The sequence below is a fragment of the Lepus europaeus genome, chromosome 5 (genome assembly GCF_033115175.1).
Source record: "Lepus europaeus isolate LE1 chromosome 5, mLepTim1.pri, whole genome shotgun sequence".
NCBI classification, from domain to species: Eukaryota; Metazoa; Chordata; class Mammalia; order Lagomorpha; family Leporidae; genus Lepus; species Lepus europaeus.
In genome coordinates, this window is record NC_084831.1 from 35,326,598 (window position 1) to 35,351,727 (window position 25,130).

At 47.9% G+C, this 25,130-nt stretch overlaps 1 protein-coding gene across 5 annotated transcripts in view; it reads left to right on the plus strand.

Annotated features, from left to right (window-relative positions):
- ST3GAL3 (ST3 beta-galactoside alpha-2,3-sialyltransferase 3) overlaps positions 1-25,130 on the plus strand; it is a 233,531-nt gene that overhangs the window by 9,037 nt on the left and 199,364 nt on the right. For all 5 annotated transcript variants that reach the window (XR_009865916.1, XM_062191125.1, XM_062191127.1 and 2 more), the window contains exon 2: positions 18,716-18,860. Coding sequence is in view for 4 of the 5 variants with exons in the window: in XM_062191125.1 (XP_062047109.1) it covers positions 18,746-18,860 (115 nt within the window). In the remaining variant the exon portion in view is untranslated. The remainder of the gene's footprint in view (positions 1-18,715; positions 18,861-25,130) is intronic.

Here is a 25,130-nt window from a genome sequence, read left to right on the forward strand (position 1 = left end):
ACCCTGCACGTTCCTGAGGATTCTCCTGAGCCTCACACGCTGCAGAGAGCTGATGTAGAGATGGCGTGGGAGGCCATCAGACGTTAACTATGACAGACGTTGGTAAGTGGGACTTGTGGCATTTTGTTTGGGCACCTGGTGAATCCCTGTGCCGACGTCTGTCCCCTCTGTGAAGGCAGGTGGACTGGCTCTTCTGGGGGCCTCTGCTTGCCCTTGGCCTGGCCTTCTGCCATCTGCTCTCCATGTTGCTATTTGAGCAGTCTTTCTAAAATACAGATCCATGCCCTTTCCTACACCTTTCCCTGAGGAATTCCCCATTGCCAACTGGACAGATTGCTGGCTCCTCAGCTTCCCAGGGTCACCTTAGTTTGGGCGTCGTCTCTGCAGCTCACAGACATGTAGCTCTCTGTCCCCTCTTGCTTTCTGGACGTGTGCGTGTGCATACTCACGTGCTTTGTGCTGCTCCTCCAGGGCAGGTGCCCCTTGGCCCTGCTTGCCTCAGGTGTGATAGTGGCTTTGATCTAGACTGATAAGGTGGCAGCAGCTTCTAGCATGGTTACTCTGCAGTAGCCTGACACAGCTGTTATCATGTTACACCATTTCTTTGTGTTTCTTCCCTCACCTTTTCTTTTTCTCTAAAGATATGGGCAGATAAGCAACTGTAGGAAGAGGCATTTAAAGCCTCAAGTGATAGCAATGAAGAGCAGCATGCATCTCATATTTTCTAATGACTCATTATTTCAAATGTTTAGAAACTATGTACTTACCCATCCTTAAATCGTTTTAGTTTTGTGGCCAGCACTGTGGCGCAGTGGGTTAATGCCCTGGCCTGAAGTGCCGGCATCCCATATGGGCACTGGTTCTAGTCCTGTCTGCTCCTCTTCCAATCCAGCTCTCTGCTATGGCCTGGGAAAGCAGTAGGAAGATGGTTCAAGTCCTTGGGCCCCTGCACCCACCTGAGAGACCCAGAAGAAGCTCTTGGCTCCTGGCTTTAGATGGGCACAGCTCCGGCCGTTGCGGCCAACTGGGGAGTGAACCAGCGGATGGAAGACCTCTCTCTCTCTCTCTCTCTGCCTCTCCTCTCTCTGTGTAACTCTGACTTTCAAATAAATAAGTAAATAAATCTTTTTAAAAAATCATTTTAGTTTTGCTTTCTTTAAAGAAATGGAATGTTGTATTTTCCTTAAAGGCCACTGATATGTTTCTCCTTACGCTCCCCTGACTTTGCACCAGAGAAAACCACTATCTTTGATTTAGAGGTTTTTTTGTGTTTTTTTTTTTTTTCCCTAAAGCAAAGACAATTAAAAAAAAAAACCCAACAACAAGATTTATTTTATTTATTTGAAAGACAGAGTTAGAGAATATCTTTTGTCTGCTGATTCACTCCCAATTGGCTGCAACAGCCAGGTCCAGGCCTGGCTGAAGCCAGGAGCCTGGAACTCTATCCAGGTTTCCCTTATAGCTGCCAGGGGCCCAAGTACTTGGGCCATCTTTCTCTGCCCTCCCAAGTGCATTAGCAGGGAGCTGGATGAGAAACACAGCAGCTGGAACTCGAACCAGGACTCTGATACAGGATGCTGATGTCATTATCTGTGGCAGCTTATCTTCTTCTGCCAGCTCCTAGAGTTTGTTTTTCACTCCCGTATTTGTTATTATACTTTTGCTATGCACTGTACAGTACACAGGTGAGGCTAGCATTGGAATGCAGTCCTGGTCATTGCTTACAGACTGGTGGGGTTGCCAATGTCATGCTCATGTTTATCTCCAGCTTTCTGGGCATGTTGTCATCTCCCAGCCCCACCTTCAGCTCCAGTCCCCACCTGGAAGGCCATCTTGTCAAATGCAGTTCAATTTCCCCAGGACCAGTTACGTTCTGAGAAGTCACCCTTTTCAAGTAAAAAACTATGTCTACAATCTGGAAACAAGCAAAACAAAAAGACCAGTGAAACCAAACCTTAACAGCTCCTATCAGAAAGTTTTTTTTCCCATAAAAGCACAGATGCCCTCGTGTATACAAAGCTGAAAGTTGTGTTTCCAGTTGTTACTAGTCACACCCCTACTGGCTTTTCGTCAGCTGCTTGGGGCTGTCCGTCCAGCAACAATGTATTTTTCATCTTCATCCATCTGTTTCCTACTCTGAAAGCCCAAGCAGATACCTATTTTCTTCTCAGAACCACTGACTACGCACTTCTTGGGATTCTGGCTACAGCTAGGAGGAAGAAATAAGCATAGTAACTTGAACAGACCAAGTATAAGGTGAGAATTACTGGCTGTAACAGAATGGGAATGACATGGGACCTGCAGGTAAGGGAAAGAAATCAGCCAGTGGAAAGATGGCCAGCATCAAGAACCATCTGGGGAATGCAAATCAAAACCCAAACCGCAGTCCGCCACCACTTAACACTCCCTGGGGTGTTTGGAATAAAGGCAGACAATGACAGGTGTTGGTGTGAATGCAGAAAGTGGGGCTTCCCCTGCGCTGCTGGCTGCTGGTGGGGGTTTCCGCAGGCATTCGTGTCTAGGGTTACTATCCGACCAGGCATGTTTCGTTCCTAAGTGTGTATATATAAAACCCCATTCCACTTGGGGCTGTATATCCAACAAGAGTTAAGATTTATGAAACTTGTGCCTGAATGTTCATAGCAGTCTTTGTCAGCCAAGAAAATGGAAATGACTCAAATGTCCATCAACTGATGAGTGGGTAAATAAAATGTAAGCACATTCATATTATGGACTATTCCTTGGCAGTAGAAGGCAATGAAGTACCAGTACATGCTGTGACATGCTTGTCCCTGGAAAACATCATGCTGACTGAAAAGCCGGCCATGTATGTGAAATGTCCAGAACAGGCAAATCTCTAGAGACAGGAAGATTAGGGCTGGAAAAAGAGGGGACTCTCTGACAGTAATGGAACTATTCTTTTTTTTTTTTGACAGGCAGAGTGGACAGTGAGAGAGAGAGACAGAGAGAGAGGTCTTCCTTTTTGCCGTTGGTTCACCCTCCAATGGCCGCTGCGGCCTGCGCGCTGCTGCCGGCGCACCACGCTGATCCGAAGGCAGGAGCCAGGTGCTTATCCTTGTCTCCCATGGGGTGCAGGGCCCAAGCACTTGGGCCATCCTCCACTGCACTCCCTGGCCACAGCAGAGAGCTGGCCTGGAAGAGGGGCAACTGGGACAGAATCCGGCGCCCCAACCAGGACTAGAACCCGGTGTGCCGGCACCGCAAGGCGGAGGATTAGCCTATTGAGCCGCGGCACTGGCAGTAATGGAACTATTCTAAAATTGTGGTGATGTTTGCGCAACTCTGAACTTTTTTTTTTTTTTAAAGATTTATTTACCTATAACAGAGAGAGAGAGAGAGAGAGAGAGAGAGAAATCTTCCATCTGCTGGTTCACTATCCAAATGGCTGCAATGGTTGAAGTTGGGCCGATCCAGAGCCAGGAGCTGCTTCTGGGTCTCCCACGTGGGTGCAGGGACTCAGGTACTTAGGCCATCTTCCACTACTTTCCCAGGGCATTAGCAGGGAGCTGTATGGGAAGTGGAGCAGCTGGGACTTGAACTGGTGCCCATATGGGATACTGGCACTGCAGGTGGAAGCTTAACCTACTTTGCCACAGTGCTGGCCCCAAATCTGAACTTTTGAATGTACTAAAAATTGAACTGTATGCTTTGGATGGGTGAAGATGAAACTGTTAAAGGGGCAGGCACTGGCTAGTGGTTAAGACACTGGATAAGATGCTAGCAGCCTTGGGCCGGTGTTGTGGCACAGTGGGTGGGCTGCTGCCTGCAAAGTCAACATCCATATGAGTACCAGTTTGAGTCCTGGCTGCTTCACTCCTGATCCAGCTCCCTGCTAATGTGCCTGGGAAAGCAGTGGAAGCTGGCCCAGGTGCTTGGGCCCCTGCCGCCCAGGTGGGAGGTCTGGGTGGAGTTCCATCCCCACCCTAGCCATTGCTGCCATTTGGGGGGTGTACCAGTGGATGGAAGATTCTTGCCCCCCCCCCCCACTCTGCCTTTCAAATAAGTACATAAGAGACTGGTGTTGTGGCATTCCACACTGGTTCATGTGCTGCCTGTTCCACTTCTGATCCAGCTCCCTGCTAATGGCCTGGAAAAGCAACTGAAGATGGCCCAAGTATTTGGGCCCCTGCCACCCATGTGGGAGACACAGAAAGCTCCTGGCTTTGACCTGGTCCAGCCCCAGGTGTTGTAGCCATCTGAGGAGTGAACCAATAATTGGAAGATCTCTCTCTCCCTCCCCCTCTCCCCTCTCCCCCTCCTTCTCTTCCTCCCCCCTTTCAAACAAGTCTTTAAAAACATATAAATAAATATTAAAAGATAAATATTAAAAGTGTTTGGGCCCTGCACCCCATGGGAGACCAGGAGAAGCACTTGGTTCCTGGCTTCAGATCAGCGCCGGCCGCGGTGGCCATTGGAGGGTGAACCAACGGCAAAGGAAGACCTTTCTCTCTGTCTCTCTCTCTCACTGTCCACTCTGCCTGTCAAAAAAAAAAAAAGAAAAAAAGAAAAAAAAAAAAGTTGTCAGCATCCTCTATCAGGGTATCTGGGTTCCATTCCTAGCTTCACTCCTGACTCCAGCTTCCTGCCAGTGTAGACCCTCAAGTACAGCAGTAATGACTCAAGTAACCAGGTTTCTGCCAGTCAGGTGGGAGCCCTGGATTGAGTTCCCAGTCCCCACTTTGACCTGGTCCAGCCCTGGTCTTTGTGGGCATTTGGGGAGTAAACCAGTGGGTGGGAGCTCTCTGTTGCTATCTGTCCCTGTGTCTTTGGGTGGAGAAGAAAACTATTAAAAAGAGGGCGCTAGGGGCTGGCGCTGTGGTGTAGTGGGTAAGGCTGCCGCTTGTAGTGCCAGCATCCCATATGGGCGCCGGTTCAAGTCCTGGCTGCTCCACTCCCGATTCAGCTCTCTACTGTGGCCTGGGAAAGCAGTAGAAGATAGCCCAAGTCCTTGGGCCCCTGCACCTATGTGGGAGACCTGGACGAAGCTCCTGGTTCCTGGCTTTGGATAGGCGCAGCTCTGGCCATTGTGGCCAACTGGGTAGTGAATCAGCGGATGGAAGCCCTCTCTCTCTCTCTCTCTGCCTCTCCTTCTCTCTGTGTAACTCTGACTTTCAAATAAATAAATAAATCTTAAAAAAAAAAAAAAAAAGAGGGCTCTGAAGAATATAGAAATGGCAGATACAAGGAGCAGCTGCTACGTCAGGAATGAGATAGAGCAGTGGCCAAGGATGCCCCCTTGTCCCCAGCCTGGACCGAGGTCCACACCCCAGTGCAGTGGCTCACAGCATGGCACAGAAGTGACTGATGCTACTTTGCAGAACTTACTGGAAATCTGTCCCTTGGGGTGCACGGAAGCTGCTTCCAGGGAGGAGCCTCACCAGAGGCCCTGTGCTACAGAGCGGCCCAGGGAGGTGCTCAGGAAAGGTGCTGACTGCTAGGTGCTGGAAAAGCCTGGTGCTGTGTGCAGCTGCCAAGCCCAGCACACTGGCACAGGGCCCCCAAACCGTTTTCCACCTGCAGTAGCTCTCTACTGCCCTCTACTGACAAGGCTTACCATCAGGTCGCCTGGCAAAAGAAGTATGCGTTCAGGGGTCCAGATCCATTTTTGCAGAGTAGGCAAAAAAGATGAAGGGGGGCGGGGGCTGGTGCTGTGGTGTAGCAGGTACTATTGTTGCCTGAGATGCCAGAATTAAATATGGATGCTGATTCGAGTCCTGGCTGCTCCTTGCTAATGCACCTGGGAAAGCAGCAGAGAATGGCCCAGGTGCTTGGTCCCAACACAAATGTGGGAGACCTGGATGAAGCTCCTGGCTCCTGTCTTCAGCCTGGCCCAGCCCTGGCTGTTGCAGTCATTTGAGGAGTGAACCAGTTCTCTCTCTCTCTCTTTTTCCCTCCTACCCCCCACCCCCGTGTGTGTGCGTGTGTGTACGCGCGCGCGTGCTTTTCTCTCTGTAATTCTGCCTTTCAAATAATAAAATCTTAAAAAAAAATTAACTGGGAGCTAAGAGTGGCACAGTGGGCAGTCAGGACCTCAGCACACCCTGAGCCTTTTAATTCCCTGTGGAGATCTCAGGTTGTCCTTGCCACCTTGGCCAGTGTGGTTCACCAAAGCCAGGAAACTGTCTTTGTACCAACTTCCACTCAACCCAGCTCTCTAATGGGCCACTTGTGCATATTTTTCTGTTCCATTTGCTTGGCTCTCTTTTCCATACACAAGTTTTGCTTATGCTGGATCTCTTATGACTTTCATTGCTACATATTTTTATTTGTTTATTTATGTACTTATTTGAGAGCCAGAGAGACAACAAGAAGCTGCCATCTGCTGGCTCACTCCCTAAATGGCTGCAGCAGCCAGGCTGGGCCAGGCCAAAGCCAGGCGCCAGGAAATCTGGGAGCTTGATCCAAGTCTTCCTCACAGGTGTCAGGAACCCAGCAACTTGAGCCGTCCAGAGTGGCCTCCCGAGGTGTGCATCAGCAGGCAGCTGGAATCCAAAGTGGAGCTGGGACTTGAACTCCAACATGGGGCCGCCTGACCAGTGTAGTAACAAACAGGACCGCCCTCCAGCCCCGCTGCTACATGATTTTGTTTCATAGATTGAGTTTCTTTTGCAAATGTTTTTAAACCTTTTATTGTTTCACATTGTCTCTTGCTCATTCTCTCCCCTTCAGTCTTGGCCTCCAGGACTCCTACTGAGTCCTTTTTTCCAGTGGGGTCTACTTTGTTTGCTTCCTGCCTTTCTGTGATGGTGTTGTTTTCCTTTGCTCACTTTTTCTGAGTGCTGATTTTGTGTAGTATTGTTGGTTTTATTGTTTGTCCCTAGAGATCTCCCTTTGCTCTCTCTGCCCTGGCCCTGACTTCACAGAGCCACATGGGTGGGCCTGGGAGAATCATGGTGTGGCCTCTCCCGTCTCTGCTCCCTGTGCCCCTCAGCCCTCCCTGTTCCTCTCCTCCACTTTTGTTCAGTAGTTTCGTGTAGGTCTTGCATGAAATTACTTATTTTAATTACTTTTATTTAATTATTCTGGGTTCCTAATAATTATTATTCTGATGTAACTTTTCTCATTAGTCTGAGAAGCAGTATGATTGAAGGCAGGTCTTCTGGTTTGAGTCCTGGCTCCGCCGCTTCCTGTAATCATGACCTTGGACAAACTACTTTAACCTCTGTGTGCCTCAGTTTCCTTTCTAAATTATTTTTTCCCTTACAGGGGCTTGTAATGATTTTTGAAAAATCTTACAGTTTTTATTTTTCTTTTTAACATTGATTTTCTTTTTCACTCCACTTGGCAGACAGAGACATTTCCCGTTTGCTGGTTCACTACCCTAAATGTCTGCAATATCCAGGGCTGAGTTAGGCTGAAGCCAAGAGCCAGGAACTCAGTCTGGGTTTCCCATGTGGGTGGCAGGGGTCCAGTTAGTGGAGCGTCACCTGCTGCCTCCCAGGCTGTGTCCTAGCAGGAAGCTGGAAGGGGCAGAGGCGGGTGGGAAGCTGAGTGGCTGAGAAACAGGCAGTCTGATACGGGATGCAGGAGTCCCAAGCGGTGACTTAGCTGCTGTGCCACATCTCTCCCCCAGGGACTGGTAATTAGAAAATGCACAATTCTTTGAATTACATAATTTCATTGATTACATATTAATTAACTGCCTAAAGCTGCTTGGTCATTAATAAAGTAGTAGCAGGGAAGCACTTGGGAAAATCATTCTCAAAACCTTGTTGAGGGGCAGGTTTTTGGGACTCCTGCATCCCATGTCAGGGTTCAAGTCCTGGCTCTGCTCTGCACTCCAGCTCCCTGCTAATGTGCACCCTGGGAGGAGACAGGTAATGGCTCAACTAGTTGGGTTCCTGCCACCCAGATGGGAGGCCTGGATTGAGTTCTGGGCTCCTGGCTTTGGCCTGGCCCAGCCCTGGACATTGAGGGCATTTGGGGAGTGACCCAGCAGGTGAGCCCCTCTGTTTCTTTGTGTCTCAGTGTCTCTCTCCTAAATAAATAAATAAATAAATATTTTATTTAAGAAATTACTGAACTTAGCAGTGACCTGCTTGGGAAGCTGGGTGTTAAATAGAACGTCTGATTAGCTCACCTCAGAGATCTGTAGGAGACAAGCTCCAGAAATACTTTTTTTCACTCTGCATGATTTTGTCATAATTGAGCTCATATCCGTTATGGCAGACATTTGAAGATCAACAAACTTTTGGCGTTTTAGACTAACGCCAAAATTGTTACCAGGTATACGTTCAGAGTGGCCATATGGTAGGGTGCTTTAGGATGGCAAGAGTTTGCTTCAGTGAATTCAGATTTTTACAGAGTTTTCTTTTTATGGCTCATTAAGATAAAATCTAGCTTTCTGTACCGCCTGAGCCTCTTCTAAGCGTGCGGTAGCTGCCTGAATTGCTGGTTGGTGAGCAGATCGTCTTTGAGCACCCACCAGGGATGCAGTGATGAGCAAAACAGACACTTTCCCTGCCTGGATTAGCCAGAAGGTAAATGTGAAATGGTTGTAAACATGAGCACTTCAGAAATTATATGTGCAATGTGTAGTGGACTTGGGACAGGCAGGTGTGTAGGAGTGTGTGTTGGGGAGATGGCACCTCCCTGAGGACTAAACTTTGAGCCGTAACAGAGGAGTGGGGTGGGTGATGTGCACTCAGAGGGCATGGTGAGTTCGGAACACTTGGAGAAGTTGATGCTGCAGGCTCGTAGGCGGTGAGGCGGTCACAGGTGGCAGGGGTGTGGGAGGAGAAGGCGGCGAGGGCCCTGTGGGGTGCAGATTCTGCCAGGCCTGGTTAGGGATTTGGGTCTCCGTCCTGAGGAGAATGGGAGGTTTTCAGAGTTGAAGCCTGGAAGTGAAGTCATCACAGCGTACTGGCCGCTGCGTGGAGAATGAACTGGACAGACGCAGGCATGGGTGGGGACTTGTGAGGATGCTGCTTGTTGTAGGATGGTGGTGGTGAAGAGTGAGGGGTTCAGGAAGCAAGAGGTGAAATTCGTGGGGTTTGATTGCTGGATCAGATGTGGAGGGTGAGAGTGAGGAGGAGGAGGGCAGGGTCAGGTGGTTCCCAGGTTCTGACAGGAGCACCTGTGCAGGTGCTGCCTTTGATTGAGACTAGTCTCGGAGGAGAGGGGATTTATTGGGAAGTCAGAGGTATCTGTAAAAACATGGAGGCGAGGAGTTGGCGTTAGGAGTCGTGTGCACACACGGGAAGCTCAGAATGGATAGCAAGGTGAATGGATATAGTTTGAGGCAGTCCCCCTCCAGAGGTAAATGAAGTCACGGAGGTGGATGACACTGCCTTGGGGGCATGTGCAGAAGGAGAATGAAAGAGAGCCTGGGGTTAAAGCACCGCTTAGGGCACCTGCTTCCTGTATTGGAGCGCCTGGATTTGATTCCCAGGTCTGCTTCCAATTCCAGCTTCCTGCTAATGGGCACGCTGGGAGGTGGCAAAGCAAGTACTGGTCCAAGTACTGGGTCCCTGCCACCCACGTGGGAGATCCAGATTGAGTTCCAGGCTCCTGACTTTGGCCTGGTCCAGCCCTGGCTGTTGTGGGCGTTTGGGGAGTGAATTAGTAGATGGAAGCTATTTCTGTGTTTCTCTCTGTCCCTGTGTCTTTCAAATAAGTAAATAATATTTTTAAAGAAGCTTAAGACAGTGCTCTGAGCTTTTCTACATTTAAAATTGCTGTGTATTTATACAGTATTCAGAAAGTTTATGAAAAATGGAATTGGAAGATGTTTGTTTTGGTATAAAAGGTCTTTGAAATCTATGTATAGTTTTTTCATAATATACATTTCCATGAAGTGTGTATTATATATATGGTCTTTTCATATATTGCACTGTGTATATGTGCATACAAGTTATACCTCTAGTTTGTATTACTTTTTGGAATGTGTCCACATGTTATTAGTTGAGCCTAGAGTTGGGGCATGTCATTAGAAAAAAGCTAATTTATTTATCCTTAAACATTTACTTCTTGGGTATTACTATGAATGAAGTATTATGTTGCTAAATGCTGGTGACTTACAGATCCAAATTAGATTTCCTGTTTACAAATTATATACTTATTCCCCGCAGAAACAGAAAAAGAGATGACTTTTTCTAAATGCTCCAGTAGAGGATAGCATGGGATGTTACTGGAGCACAGCCGGTAGGCTGTGATTCAGGAAGCTTCCGGAAGGAGGCAAGACTTGAACAGAGTTCTAAAGATGAGTCAGTGGTAGCAAGGCAGTGGAGCTGGAGGAAGGCTTGAGGACCACTCTGTCACCTCTTGCAGTTCTAGGTGCTGGGCAGAGGCCCAGTCATGAGGACAGTAGAGTGTGCAGTGGGTTTGGCAATTTAGAGGTCAGTGGTAAACTTACTGAGTGACAGGTGGGGTGAGGAGCCAGGCAGGATCATGGCGAGTTGAAGCATGAAGGGGAAGGGGAAGTCAACCAGAATCGTGGGGCAGTGTCGCTGTCAGGGTACCTGTGCTCTGAGCCTTGTAGGTGCCTGGGGTTTGTGGCGTTAGCTTTGGATGGAAAGGAGGCATCTCATTCTCCGAGGCTAGGTGGTGAGTGTGTGAGGAGTGTGTGCCCTGGACCTGGCTCACTGGCAGCATCTGCAGCTCTCTTCTGCCTGAGCTGTTCTGACCCAGGGCACCGTGCACACTCCCACAGCCAGAGTTCCCTGAAGGCATCTACCGTGAGCATTTTTCTGTGTGTTTCATTCTAGTCTTTCTCTTTTTCATATCCTATTGTATGATACTCATATCTTATTTTTTCACTCAATAGTATATTACAAGCATATCTCCACATCACTAAAATTTTTTCATAGATATTTTATGAAAACTATAGAAACTCATTTGGATGTTCACTTGAATTTTCTTTTTGAACACTTAAGAGTTCTTTTTCTTTTCTTTTCTTTTTTTTTTTTTTTTTTGACAGGCAGAGTGGACAGTGAGAGAGAGAGACAGAGAGAGAGGTCTTCCTTTTGCCGTTGGGTCACCCTCCAATGGCTGCTGCGGTAGGCGCGCTGCAGCCGGCACACCGCGCTGATCCGATGGCAGGAGCCAGGTGCTTCTCCTGGTCTCCCATGGGGTGCAGGGCCCAAGCACTTGGGCCATCCTCCACTGCACTCCCTGGCCACAGCAGAGAGCTGGCCTGGAAGAGGGGCAACCGGGACAGGATCGGTGCCCCGACCGGGACTAGAACCCGGTGTGCCGGCGCTGCAAGGCGGAGGATTAGCCTAGTGAGCCGCGGCGCTGGCCGAGTTCTTTTTCTTTTAAACTTTCCATCTTAGAATAATTCCAGCCTTACATAAAAGTTGCAGAAGTATTACAAAGAACCCTCATACATCTAGCTGACTTGTGGTATATCTTCCAGGTCTGCATTGTAGAGTTGCTGTTTTCCCTGTATAGTGAATGAGTATTTTGTGAGAAGATACTTTAAAACCGTGCAATAGCCTATTTCTTGTCCAACTTTCACCCATGAGTTTTAGCATCCTTTGATGTTTCTTAGTGAATTATTACTGTAGTGGTGGCCAAGCAGCATTATTCCTTCCACAGTCATCAGTTGGCATGCTGCTCTGAAGTCTTTCTCTTCTCCTCCTCCGTTAGATTCTCATTTGGTGTATAATAACCTGTTATTACCAGTCTTCATCTTGGTGCTAACTCACCCCAGATCTGCCAGTAGGAGCCCGCCAGCTGGCTGCTTTTTCCTTTGGACTTGCCCCCTCTCTGGCATTTTCCTCTTTCAGGCACCACAGGATGGTCCAGCTTGACTTGTGCCTTCTATGTTTGGGTCCCAGAGTCAGCCATTCTCCCGGGGATCCTTGCTTCCCTTGTCAGCGGAGAGTGGAATTTACAGACCAAGACCCAAGTGCTAGATGTGCTCATACCTCTTGGGATGGGACTGCTGCCAGGCCCTGTCAGTGGATAAGCTAGGGAGTGTGTGTGTGTGTGTATACACATGAAAGCTATGGAGTATGTGTGTGCATGCACATGAAAGCTAGAGATTGTGTGTGTACATGACAGATAGGGAGTGTGTGTGTATGCACACAACAGCTAGAGAATCTGTGTGTGTGCTTACACGAAAGCTAGGGGACCTGTGCACACAAAAGCACTCCATCCATATCTACATCAGCACGCACTGATCCCTCCAACTCCAACAGAAACTAAAAGACTAATTCTAGCTTTTCCCTTCCCATATATGTAACTCCCTTCTCCGTCACTGAGAAACCTGGCTCCCATTAGCCTCTGGGTTTCCCCTGTTGCCACGCCCTCCAGCCCCCAGACCCCTCCCTGCCCGTTCACCCCAGGCTGTGTGCCTGCCTTGCACAGCTCCTGATGCCTGGTGGGTTTGGAGTATTCATAAGGTAAAAAGGTGAGAATGGGAACTCGTGCCTTCTTTCCATGGGTGCACAGTGCTTCGTTTGTGGGTGCCCCCGGGGTTTAGTTGACTCTACGGAAAGACACTTGGAATGTTCATTCTTAGCCTTTTGGGTCACAGATGGCTGTGTGCATAGACTGTTCATATTTCCTCAGCCTATCTTTGGGGTAGTTTCTTGGAAGTGGGTTTACTGGGGGGGAGGGTGAGAAGCACGTGCAGTTTTGTTGCATATTGGCATGCCCCTTCCACCACCAGGAACCTGGGCTTTTCTCCACTGCTGCACCCTGGGATGTGCTGTCAAACTTCTGTCCTAGCAGAGTTTCAAATGACTTTAAAGTCAAAGTTATAGAGAAAGAGATTTTCTATTTGCTGGTTTACTCCCAAATGGCCTCAATGGCCAGGCTGAAGCCAGGAGCCAGGAGCTTCCTCCAGGTCTCCCATGTGAGTGCAGGGGCCCAAGCACTTGGGCAATCTTCTACTGTTTTCCCAGGCCATAGCAGAGAGCTTGATGGGAAGAGAAGCAGCTGGGACTTGAACTGGAGCCCATATGGGATTCTGGCACTACAGGCATTGGCTTTACCTGCTACGCCACAGTGCTGGCCGCATGTCATTTACTTTTGAAAACCAGTTTCTTCTTTGGGATGTTTGTTCCACACTCTTTGTTGAAGGTTATTTTTCTTGTTTAAATTACTATTTACTTTTATTTATTTGAGAGGGAGACAGGAAAGCAGGGAGAGGGAGAAATCTCACATCTGCTGGGTTACTCTCCAGTTATGCACAATGGCTAGGACTGGGCCAGATAGTTCTGAGGCCCAGGAACTCAATCTAGGTTTCCTATGTGGGTGGCAGGGACCCAAGTATGGGAGCTGTCACTTGCTTCTGCCCGGATGCATTAGCAGGAAGCTGGAATTAGGAGCAGAGCTAGGACACAAACCTAGGCACTTTAGTATGGGATGCAGGCATCCCAACTGAATTTTTTTCATTTTAAGATTTGTTTATTTATTTGAGAGGTAGAGTTATGCACAGAAAGAGATAGAGACAGAGAGAGAGGTCTTTTATCCACTGGTTCACTGCCCAAATGGCCTCAATGGCTAGAGCTGGGCTGATCCGAAACCAGGATCCAGGAGCTTCTTCGCGGTCTCCCAAGCAGGTGCAGGGGCCCAAGTACTCGAGCCGTTTTCCACTGCTTTCCTTTGCCAAAAGAAGAGGAGCAGCCGGGACACAAAGCAGCATTTACATGGGATGCTGGTGTCACGGGTGGAGGCTTAACCTACTGCGCCTCAACACCGGCCCCCAACTGGCATCTTAGCGAAGTGCTGCCTCTGAAGGTCGTTCTCAATGGAAAAGACTGAAATCAACAGGCGGTTAGTTCAGCCTCTCCACTGTCACGGTTGCTGGGTGAATGGGTGAGTCCGTTGACTTGGCATCTGCTGTGGGTCTGCCTCGAGCTGTGGAAACGGACAGCTGTGGCACTTCAGACAGAGAGTCTGCATTCAGGACAGAGGAAGGGACTGGCGTCATCACGTCAGCTCCTGTCGCAGGAAAGAGAAAGCTTTCCAAGAGCCGCTGCCTTAGATCCGTGGGCTGTGTGTACCTTACATTTTTAGATGTTTTCAGTGGGAAGGTTGATGAGGTATGCAGGGCTCTGGTTTCTATTTACTTTTATAAATACAAAAATAAAAATATTTGAATAGATACATGGATTATGAGAAATGCCCTCTCCAGATCCCTTTCAGAGTTCGATATGTACTTAATACTTTTTTTTAAAAAAAGATTTATTTATTTACTTGAAAGAGTTACAGAGAGAGAGAGAAGGAGAAGCAGAGAGAGAGAGAGAGAGAGAGAAAGAGGGAAAGCGGTCTCCCATCTGCTGGTTCACTCCCCAATTGGCCACAACAGCTGGAGTTGCCCAGATCCGAAGCCAGGAGCTAGGAGCTTCCTCTGGGTCTTCCACATGGGTGCAGGGGCCAAGGACCTAGGCCATACTCTGCTGCCTTCCCAGGCCATAGCAGAGAGCTGGATCAGAAGTGGAGCAGCTGGGACTCAAACCAGTGCCCATATGGGATGCCGGCACTGCAGGCAGTGGCTTTACCTGCTACGCCACAGCGCCGGCCCCCTTAATACTTAATGTTTGTGTCACTATTGTCCTTGTAGGGCCATACTATTTTTTTTTAAAAGATTTATTTATTTGAAAGACAGAGTTACACAAAGAGGTAGAGACACACAGAGAGAGGTCTTTCATCTGGTGGCTCACTCCCCAAATGATCGCAATGGCCAGAGCTGAGCCCATCCAAAGCCAGGAGCCAGGAGCTTCTTCCAGGTCTCTCATGCGTGCAGGGGCCCAAGGACTTAAGCCATCCTCTGCTGCTTTCCCAGGCACATTAGCAGGGAGCTGGATGGGATGCCGGCACTGCAGGCTGGGGCTTTAACCCACTGCGCTACAGCGCCGGCTGAGACCATACCATTCTATGAGATTTGTTTACTTGACAGTAGTTTCTGAACATTGTCCTGTGCCTGCATACGCAGATTTGCCCTGTTCTCTCCGATTGGTGCATCATGTTCTCCTGCCTCCAGACTGTCTGCTGGGCCGATCGGAAGCCTGGAGCTTCTTCCAGGTCTGGGGCCCAAGCACTTGGGACATCTGGTGCTGCTTTCCCAGGCCATCAACAGGGAGCTGGATTGGAAGTGGAGCAGCCGGGACTTGAACTGGTGCCCATATGGGATGCCAGTGCCGCAAGTAGAGGCCTGATCTACTAGGACTAAGCACTGGCCCCCTAAGCAGTGTCTTAACTGCTGCACCATGACATCTGTCTCAGGCCTTTTCTTTCTCGTATGCTTGCCTTAGAGTAACTTCTTGCATATATGGAGAAAGTAGACCTGTTCATATATGTGTGCTTCTTTCCGTATATATTTTTTTTAGGATTCATTTATTTATTTGTTTCAGAGGTAGAGTTACAGACAGAGGGAGAGACAGAGAAAGGTTTTCCTTCCTCTGGCTCACTCCCCAAATGGCTGCAACGGCCAGAGCTGCTCTGATCTGAAGCCAGGAGCCAGGTGCTGCTACCCGATCTCCCACATAGGTGCAGGGGCCCAAGCACTTGGGCCATCTTCTACTGCTTTCCCAGGCCACAGCAGAGAGCTGGATCGGAAGTGGAGCAGCCGGGACTCGAAACTCAAATCGGCGCATGTATGGGATGCCGGCGCCACAGGTGGAAGATTAACCTACTGCGCTATGGCCCTGGCCCCTCTCTGTATATCTATCTATATATCTATCTGTGTCTACCTGAGGGAGTTCATTTTTAGATTCTGTTCTGTTCCATTGATCTGTTCAGTTTTTTCCCATGGCAGGATCCATCCATTTTAGTAATTATGACTTTAAATTGGTTTTCTGCTACCTGGTAAGGCAAATTATCATCTTTTTTATTTATTTATTTGGCTCTTCTTTGGCATGAACTTCATATTATCTTTAGATCTAAGCTCAGAAAAAATTCTGGGTTTGGACTTGGCTTCAGCTGAATTTACAGAGAACTGACATATTTCCAATACTCAGTCTTCTCACTTAGAAACCTGTTATAGGGACAGACATGTATCCTGGTGGTTGAGCTGCCCGCATCCCATAACAGAGTGCCTGGCTTCCATTCTCTGCTCTAGCTCCTGATTCCAGCGTCCTACTAATGTGCACCCTGGGAGGCAGCAGGTAGTGGCTCAAGCAGTTGGTTTTCTGCCACTCTTGTGGGAAGATGTAGATTTTGTTCCCATCTTCAGGCTCTGACCTTGGCCCAGTCCTAGTTGTAGGCATTTGGGGAGGGAACCAACAGATGAGAGAGCTTGCATGTTCTCTGTCTCAAATAAATTTTAAAAACCCCTATTATGTCACATATTAACTTAGATTTTTTTTTTAAAGTCCTTTGATGAACGTCTTACCCATATCTTCCTAAGTTTATTTTTAGATTTTGTTACCATGAAAAATGGTACATTTGGGGCTGGTGCTGTGGCATAGCGGGTAGAGCCACCGCCTGCAGTGCCAGCATCCCATATGGGCGCTGGTTCGAGTCCTGGCTGCTCCTCTTCCAATCCAGCTCTGCTATGGCCTGGGAAAGCAGTGGAGGATGGTCCAAGTCCTTGGGCCCCTGCACCCACGTGGGAGACCCGGAGGAAGCTCCTGACTCCTGGCTTCGGATTGGCACAGCTCCGGCCATTGTGGCCAGTTGGGGAGTGAACCAGTGGATGTAGGACCTCTCTCTGCCTCTCCTTCTCTGTGTGTGTGTAACTCTGACTTTCAAATAAATAAATAAATCTTAAAAAAAAAAAAGCTGCATTTTCCAGCTGGATATTGCTGGTGTTGTTTTTAAGAACTGTTGGTATTTATAAATTAGTCTTGTAATCATGCACTTTATTAAGCTTCCTGTTGTATTTTGGAATTTGTATTTCTTTGTTTCTATTTTTTATTGGAAATGCAGAGACAGAGACAGGCTAACAGATCCTCCATCTGCTGGTTCAGTCCCCATTTGCCTACAGCTGCCAGCATTGGGCCAGGCTGAAGCCAAAATCCCAGAGCTGAATCTGAGTCTGTGTTTGTGGCAGGTACTCAGCTCTTTGAGCATAATTACTGCCTCCCAGCGTGCGTGTTAGCAGGAAGCTGGACTTGCAAGCAGTGCTGGGGGACTTGATCCCAGGCGCTCCAGTATGGGATGCAGGTGTCCCTAGCGGTGGCTTCACCACTGGGCCAGATGCCACCCCCAAGTAGTTTTCCAGTTGACTCTCTTGGCTTTTCTAGGTGAATAATTATATAACCTGCAAATTATAACTTCTTTTAAAAGCCATTCCACTATTAATATTTACACTTCTTTCTCTTATGTTGTGACTAAGATACCTGACTTGAGCTGATCTAGGCAGGTCGTCTTGGCTAGTGTTATTTTTATGGTGATTCTCAAAGGGTGGCACAGCAGGTGCACTATCAGGGTGTGTGGAAATTGTATTCCAGACAGGCCTTGAGGAGAGAAACAGCAGGGCAGCGATCAGGGGAATAGAAGGAAGAATGACTAAAGTCCAGGGCACATGTGAGATTTGGGCCTTTCAGGAGATGGATTGGAAGGTAAACAGGGGCTTGGTCAGAAGCCTCCAGGCCCTGAGGAGCAATTGGTTTATGCAAAGGAAATGAGAATTTAATGACAGATGTGTTTGCCAGAAGGGCCTCCGGAAGATAACCGCGTGCTGACCCCGCACCTGAGAGATGGAAGGGGCTTTGCGGACCTAGTTAAGGTTATGGGCCTTAAAATAAGGAGCGAGTCATGAATTATTCAGGTGGACTCAGTAGACTCACATGAGCCTGAAAAGCAAAGAAGTTTTCCCAGCTTCAAGGAAAAGTGAAACAGTAGAAGGGGCAGGTGGAAAGATTCAGAGTCAAAGAGACTCAACCTGCCATGGCACATGGGGACCACATGGGAGCCCTGGGAAGGGCCACAGAAACAAAGGCTGGCCGCTGGCAGCCAGCAAGGAAATGGCAGGTCAGGCTGAGCTCTGCCGGCAGCTGGGGTTGGGTGTGGATTCCCCTTCAGAGCCTCCAGAAAGGCTTGGTTTGGTCTTGTGGACTCGGAGCCTTTTCTCTACCGCATGGAGGCCTACAACATCATTCACTTAAAACTTAGCCTGCTACAGATGTCTTAAATTCCAAGTCCCACCTGCAGTTGCCTTGGCACTGCCAGATGTCGCCCACCCCTGTGAGTCCACACAAAGGACCCAGCTGAGCGGCATGCACCCTGACTTTGTCCTTCAGAACCCTGAAACAATACATTTATGTTATTCTAGATGACTGGGTTTCTTGTACTGTGCTACAGCAACAGAGCAGGGAACGAATGAGGGGGCTGAGCAGGAAGCAGCATTTTTGGGTGGTGTACTGTTGGGAGATTACTCCTTGTGCCATGTAGAAATGGGTCTGCAAATTGTTGCTCAGTTTCAAGGCAGGGCAGCTGCTTTGTGGGAATGCAGTGGTGGCACGGGCTAGGGCAGTAGTGGTGGGAAGGGGCTTGAGCTGAGATTTATTTGGGACATCAGGATGGCTAGAACTGGGACACTGAGTGGATGCTGGGGATGGGTGGGGGCCCTAGGACCACTGCTGATTTCTGGGTTAGGTGCTGGGTGATAACGAAGTTGCTCCCTGAGACAGAGATGAGCAGCTTGCATGTGCATGACGCCATGGTGTGGATTTAGTGGAGCCTCTAGATTGTTTTGCATTTGGGATGTTTCCTCGATCGATCTTTATTTTAAGCTGTTTGCTTTATCTTTTAAGACCTGTGTTTTCTTTTTTTTCTTTCTTTCTTTTTTTTTTTTTAGGTCATGTAGGAAATCGTAAATCATGTGAAGATGGGACTCTTGGTGTTTGTGCGCAACCTGCTGCTAGCCCTCTGCCTCTTCCTTGTGCTGGGATTTTTGTATTACTCTGCATGGAAGCTGCACTTCTTCCAGTGGGAGGACTCAAGTAAGTATGGTCATTGTAGCCACCCCAGCCAAAGCCTGTGGCAGGCTGTTTCTGGGTTTCCATGTGGCTGCAGCGCTCTCACGTCCTTCAGAGATGGGCAGTGAGAGCAAACAGCATTTCTGGGACACAGGCTTAGAGTCGCCTGCCATCGTGGGTGCTGTAGGCGGAGCACTTTGGTACATTTTTAAAACTGCATGCCATGGAGAGACTGGGTTCCTCTCCTGAACCCAGTGAGGATGTGCTCCTATTCTTCAGTTCGAAACCTGGAGCTTACCCATTCTTCCGGCTCTGGAAGACCTCTGTTCTTTGATTTGCTGTAGTGTATTTTCATTCTCATTTGCCATTTATTGCCATTAGGGTTTGATGTTGAAGTCTGTGTCTTCTTGTGCCCTCAAAGCATTCATCTTTACCTTTTTCCTTGAATTTTCAATTTCTCATTGTCTTTGTTTGGCTTTTCTTAAAGGAACTTTGCTTCAGCATTGAGCTTGCACCTGACTGGAGTCGTGGCTTCCTCACCCTACCTGATATTCCCTCTCTTCCGCATGTGTGTTTGGTCCTTCATGGGGTACGTGGTGATTTGCACCCGGCCCCACTCTGTCTGAGTTGGTTTCTGTGCACCCCACGCTGCCTGTGTTTGGGCTCCATTGGTGGGCACCGGCCTCTGCATGTTCTCTTCTCGGCTGCAGCTTCTGTGTCACCGCTGGCCACGAGTGATTTCCCTCTAGGTTGTTTTATGTAGTGGTTATCTGAGCTTAGTGCAGGAGGTCCTGGGTGCCCTGACGTTGTCTTCTTGAAGTGGTTTTATCTTATCTACCGGTGACCAGTAGGGAACTCTCCTGGAACTAGAGTTAGCACTTAGGATCAAGGTTAAAATGAGTTGCAAGAGGCAACTGGCAATTGACCTGTTGCACTGAGACCCCAACATGGGAACTATTCCTGGGAAACAGTTCATTTGCTTGGCCCAAACTGTTGAGGCAGTTTTATACCAGTTTTAAAATATGACATTGTATCTTTATTGTTTCTATAGAATGTGTGACTCTCAAATGGGTAGCTTATGTTTATCAGCAATTACTTAGTGTTTCAAGGGCTTATTGAAATTTCTCTGTACTGACATTTTAAAAACCAAGGACAGTACCCATGATAGAAATCAGTGCAGAATTCTGTAGTACGAGTCATTGTCTGTGTTCATAATGTGGACTCCTCTTACCCGTAATATAGATGGAAATGTGGGCAAGGAATGGGGTTTTCCTCTTTTAGGAGTTACTGACCTGTAGAAGGCATAACCAAAGATCAGATGATATTCTCAAAGGAAAAAGGGAATGGACTTTATGAACGACTCATTGTGTCTTAGGTGTGAGGGTAGATAATTTGCGGCTTTCATTTAATTTAATTCATACTTCAGTTCCATGAAGATGTCTTAATTATCCCCATTTTCCAGTTGAGCAAACTGTAGCACTTAGTATAACTTACTGAGGTTTCACAGCTACGTCAGTTCATGAATTGAATTCTTATTTTCTGTCTTTGACACCTGTCTTCAGGGCTGGCATTGTGGTGCAGTGGGTTAACTTGCTGCTCACGACACCAGCATCCCATGTTGGAGTACTGGTTTGAATCTTGGTTGCTGTGTTTCCCACCCAGCCTTCTGCTAATGCTCCTGGGAAGGCAATGGGAGATGGCCCAAGTACTTGGGCCCCTGCCATCCGTGTGGGAGACCAGGATGGAGTTCCTGGCTCCTGGCTTCAGCCTGACCCAGACCTGACTACTGGTTTCTAGTTGGGGAGTGACCCAGCAGATGGAAGATCTCTCTTTCCCCTCCCCTCCCCAGCTCTGCCTTTCACATAGATAAATAAATCTTTAAACAAAACAAGAAGTTTATGTTGCTTATTTTATTGAAAAGTATAACAAGTAGGATTAAATTCTTTATTCTGCCTGATAAAAAGAAAGAGAAAAGGGGCTTAGAGAAGAAGTGGAAGGGGTCAGGAGGGCTAGAAGAAGAAAAAGGAAAGTAAGGGGAAGGGAAAGAAAGTCCTCCAAAGAAGACAGTTTAATTACTTAATTAGACCAAGACAGAGCGCTTCTGTCCCCTAGCTCATTCCTCAAATGCCTATAATGGGTGGGCCTGGGCGTCAGAAACCCTATTCAGGTCTGCACTGTGGGTGGCAGAGACCCATGTCCTTGAGCCAGAGTGCACCGCAGCGGCAAGCTGGAGTGAGGCAAGAGCTAGGACCTGAATCCAGGTGCTCTGATCCTGCTGTGAGCATCTTAACCACTAGGCCAAACACCTGCCCCAGGCTTATCAGGTTTAGAGGTGGTGAGGTGCTGTAGGTGTTAGTGGGTTATTACTTTTTATCTGTTGTTAATTGGCTATTCAGTATTTACAGCTTTCTCATTTTTCTGACTCTGGAGGCTTTTTTGAAATTTGACTTTGAATAGGTTCTGTAGATCACTTCACCGCAGTGGCAGTGTATTATTTCTGTGCCGTAATAGCAGAGGACGGGGTGATAGGCTGTCCCTGGATGGCTCCCCAGGTCAGAGGGGGCGCCTTCAGTTCCCGAGCAGCCAAGCTAAGGAGCTTCCCAGCCAGGTGACCGCGATGTTGGTGGAATTTAGGCTGTGCAACTTCTAGATGGTGCTGCTGCTGCTAAGTGAGAATGGCACTTCATTCAGTGTCGCTGTATGTCTGTCCTGTAACAGGAACTTTATAATCACATTTGACCCTCATAGCTTTTATTGGTTATTATAGTCTTCATTTTATAGACGTGGAGCTGCAGCTTCAGAGAGGCTCCATAATGTAAAGTAGATGCCTCTCATCTTGGGAGTGTAGAGGGCATTCCCAAGTTTGAAGAACAACTGTCATTAGCGTTATTTCCCCGAACTTTTATAACATTAATAATTTACTCAGATTACCTATTGAAATTCCTACATAGTAGTGGCAAAGAGGCTAGAAGTCTTTTAAAAAATTTATTATATTTTCTTGAAACTCAGAGAGACAAGGGAGTATGTCAGTGACAGACAGAAATCTTTTTCTGTTGTTTCAGTCCTCAAATGCCTGCAGCATCCGGGGTTGGGCCAGGCTGAAGCCAGGAACCCAGGACTCAGTCCAGGTCTCTGACGTGGATGGCAGGGACCCAAGTACTCAGACATCATCTGCTGCCTCCCAGCATCCACGTTGGCAGGAAGTTGGAATAGAAAGCGAGCTGGAACTCAAACCCAGGCGCTCTGGAATGGGCTGGGGGAAACACCCACCCTAGCTTTCCACATTTTAATTTATTAATTTTAAATTTTATTCACTTTTCATTAATACATTAAAGTAGATCTTTCCTGGAATTAATTTTTTTGTGTTGTGGGACCTTTAAAAATTAATGCTACTGCATTTATCAATTATAGCAACTCCCTTTGTGTTATTGCCCATATTTATAAAAGACTATAACCAGAGAGATTATAAAATATGCATTATTGATGTGATTGCTTTGGAGAATACCATCTGCAAGTAAGTTGGAACTTGAATTTAATATTAGGAAAATGCAGGTAGAATTGAGCTTGATAGACATAGGATATTATAGTAACTCTAAGTTTTCCATTTTTAAAATAAAATGGAGGCTGGCATTTCTGGCTTGGCTTAGGTAGGCACTTTGCCTCCAATAATAAGAAAATAACTGCTATCAACACTGTATAAGAAGCCTCTATAAGAGATTATAAAATTAAACAAAATAAAGCAACAGTGTCAAGCAGTGGTAGTGTAAAATTTCTTTTAAAAAATATTTATTTATTTATTTATATTTTTGACAGGCAGAGTTAGACAGTGAGAGAGAGAAAGAGAAAGGTCTTCCTTTTCTGTTGGTTCACCCTCCAAATGGCCGCCATGGCCGGCGCACTGCGCCGATCCGAAGCCATGAGCAGGTGATTCCTCCTGGTCTCCCATGCGGTTGCAGGGCCCAAGGACCTGGGCCATCCTCCACTGCACTCCTGGGCCACAGCAGAGAGCTGGACTGGAAGAGGACCAACTGGAACAGAATCTGGCACCCCAAATGGGACTAGAACCTAGGGTGCCGGCGCTGCAGGCAGAGGATTAGTCAAGTGAACCATGGCGCCGGCCTAAAATATTTATTAATTTATTTGAAAAGCAGAATTATATAAAGAGAAGGAGAGAGAGAGAGAGAGAGATCTTCTATCTGATGATTCAAATAGACATAATATCCAGGGATGGGCCAGATCAAAGCCAATAACCTGGAGCTTCATTTGGGTCTCCCATGTAGGTATAGGGGTCTTTGCACTTGGAACATCGGCTGCTGCTCTCCCAGGCACATTAGCAGGGAGCTGGATCAAAAGTGGAACAGCTGCATTCAACTGGTATTCCTTTGGGATGCTGGCCTCACAGGTGGCTGCTTACCCTACTGTGCCACAATGCCTTGGTGATGTAAAATTTCTATCCTTGAAAGAGTCACAGTTGCCCGGCTCTCTGTCTAGGTATTTCTCAGCCCTGTTCTGAGAGTGGAGTCTGAACAGGCTATGGTGGTTTCCACTGAGCTAAGGAGGCAGAGCTCAGAGCAACTGAAGCCATTGAACTCTGCAGGATGAGCTACCACAGAGTAGGGAGTTGTGCAGAGGCAGGGTCCCAGAAGCCTGGAAGGGAATCCTTGTGGGTCTGTAGTTAAGCACTGGCCCGTGTAGACATGGGGCAAAACCACCTGAGTCTTGGTTTTTAGACAGCAGCTGCTCCAGGATGAGAGAGAAAAGGGTTACTAGAGGTCAGGCAATGTTGGGGGAGAAGCAATGCCAGACAGTGAAGTTCCATTCCTCACAGAGTGGAGACAGCTCATTAACTTTGCTCGCCCCCGTGCATCCAGCTGTGACACCTGAAAGGCCAGGCCCTGGGGATAAAGAGCTCACTCAAGAGTGTGAGCTGCTCTAGACTTGGCCCAGCACGGCCTCAGGCCAGCCGCTAGCAAGACAGACTTGGGAGTTTAGGTCCCATCAAGTTAAAGGGGTCAAAATACCATAGGCTTTCCCCAAATCCATATTATCTAAGCATAAAATCATGACTGTGCAAGTTCAGGGTGAACAGGTAGTAATTGAACTGTATGCTGAAATGTAGTCTTTAGAGGAAAGTAATGATTTTCATATTTTCTGTGTCATTTACATAGTATCTAATGGTCAAGAAAAAGTAAGATGTACAGGGGCTGACGCTGTGCCACAGCGGGTAAAGCCGCTGCCTAGCAGTGCCGACATCCCATGTGGGTGCCAGTTTGAGTCCTGGCTGCTCCACTTCCAATCCAGCTCTCTGCTATGGCCTGGGAAAGCAGTAGAAGATGGCCCAAATCCTTGGGCCCCTGCACCCGCGTGGGAGATCCAGAAGAAGCTCCTGGCTCCTGGCTTCAGATTGGCACAGCTCCAGCTGTTGCAGCCAAATGGGGAGTGAACCAGCAGATGGAAGACCTCTGTCTCTCTGCCTCTCCTCCCTGTGTAACTCTGACTTTCAAATAAGTAAATAAATAAATATTTTTTTAAAAAAGTAAGATGTACAAAGAAACAGGAAGATAGGATTTATGTTCAAGAGAAAAAAACTCTTAAGTCTGCAGGTAAGATGGCCTCAGGGGTGCACTTTGCAGACAAAGCAGGTATTATGAATATATTTTAAAAATTAACATATAGGAGCAGGTGTTATGGTGCTAAGGGTTAAACTGCTGCTTAGGATGCCTACATCCCAAATTGGAGTGCTTGTGATGGAGTCCCACCTCTACTTCTGATCTGACTTCCTGCTGATGCACCTGGGAGGCAGCAATGGTGACCCAAATTCTTGTGTTCCTGCCACCCATGTGGGAGATCTGGATGAAGTTCCTGACTCCTGCTTTCAGCCTGACCCAGCACTGGCTGTTGCAGTTACACGATGAGTGAATCAGTGGATCGAAGATCTCTGTCTCTCCCTCTCTGTCACTGTATCTTTCAAATAATAATTTAAAAACACTTTGGGCCGGCGCTGCGGCTCACTAGGCTAATCCTCCGCCTGTGGCGCCGGCACCCCAGGTTCTAGTCCTGGTTGGGGCGCCGGATTCTGTCCCAATGGCTGCTCTTCCAGTCCAGCTCTCTGCTGTGGCCCGGGAAGGCAGTGAAAGATGGCCCAGGTCCTTGGACCCTGCACCCGCATGGGAAACCAGGAGGAAGCACCTGGCTCCTGGCTTTGGATCGGCATAGTGCACCGGCTGCAGCAGCCATTTTGGGGGTGAACCAATGGAAGGAAGACCTTTCTCTCTCTCTCTCTCTCTCTCTCTC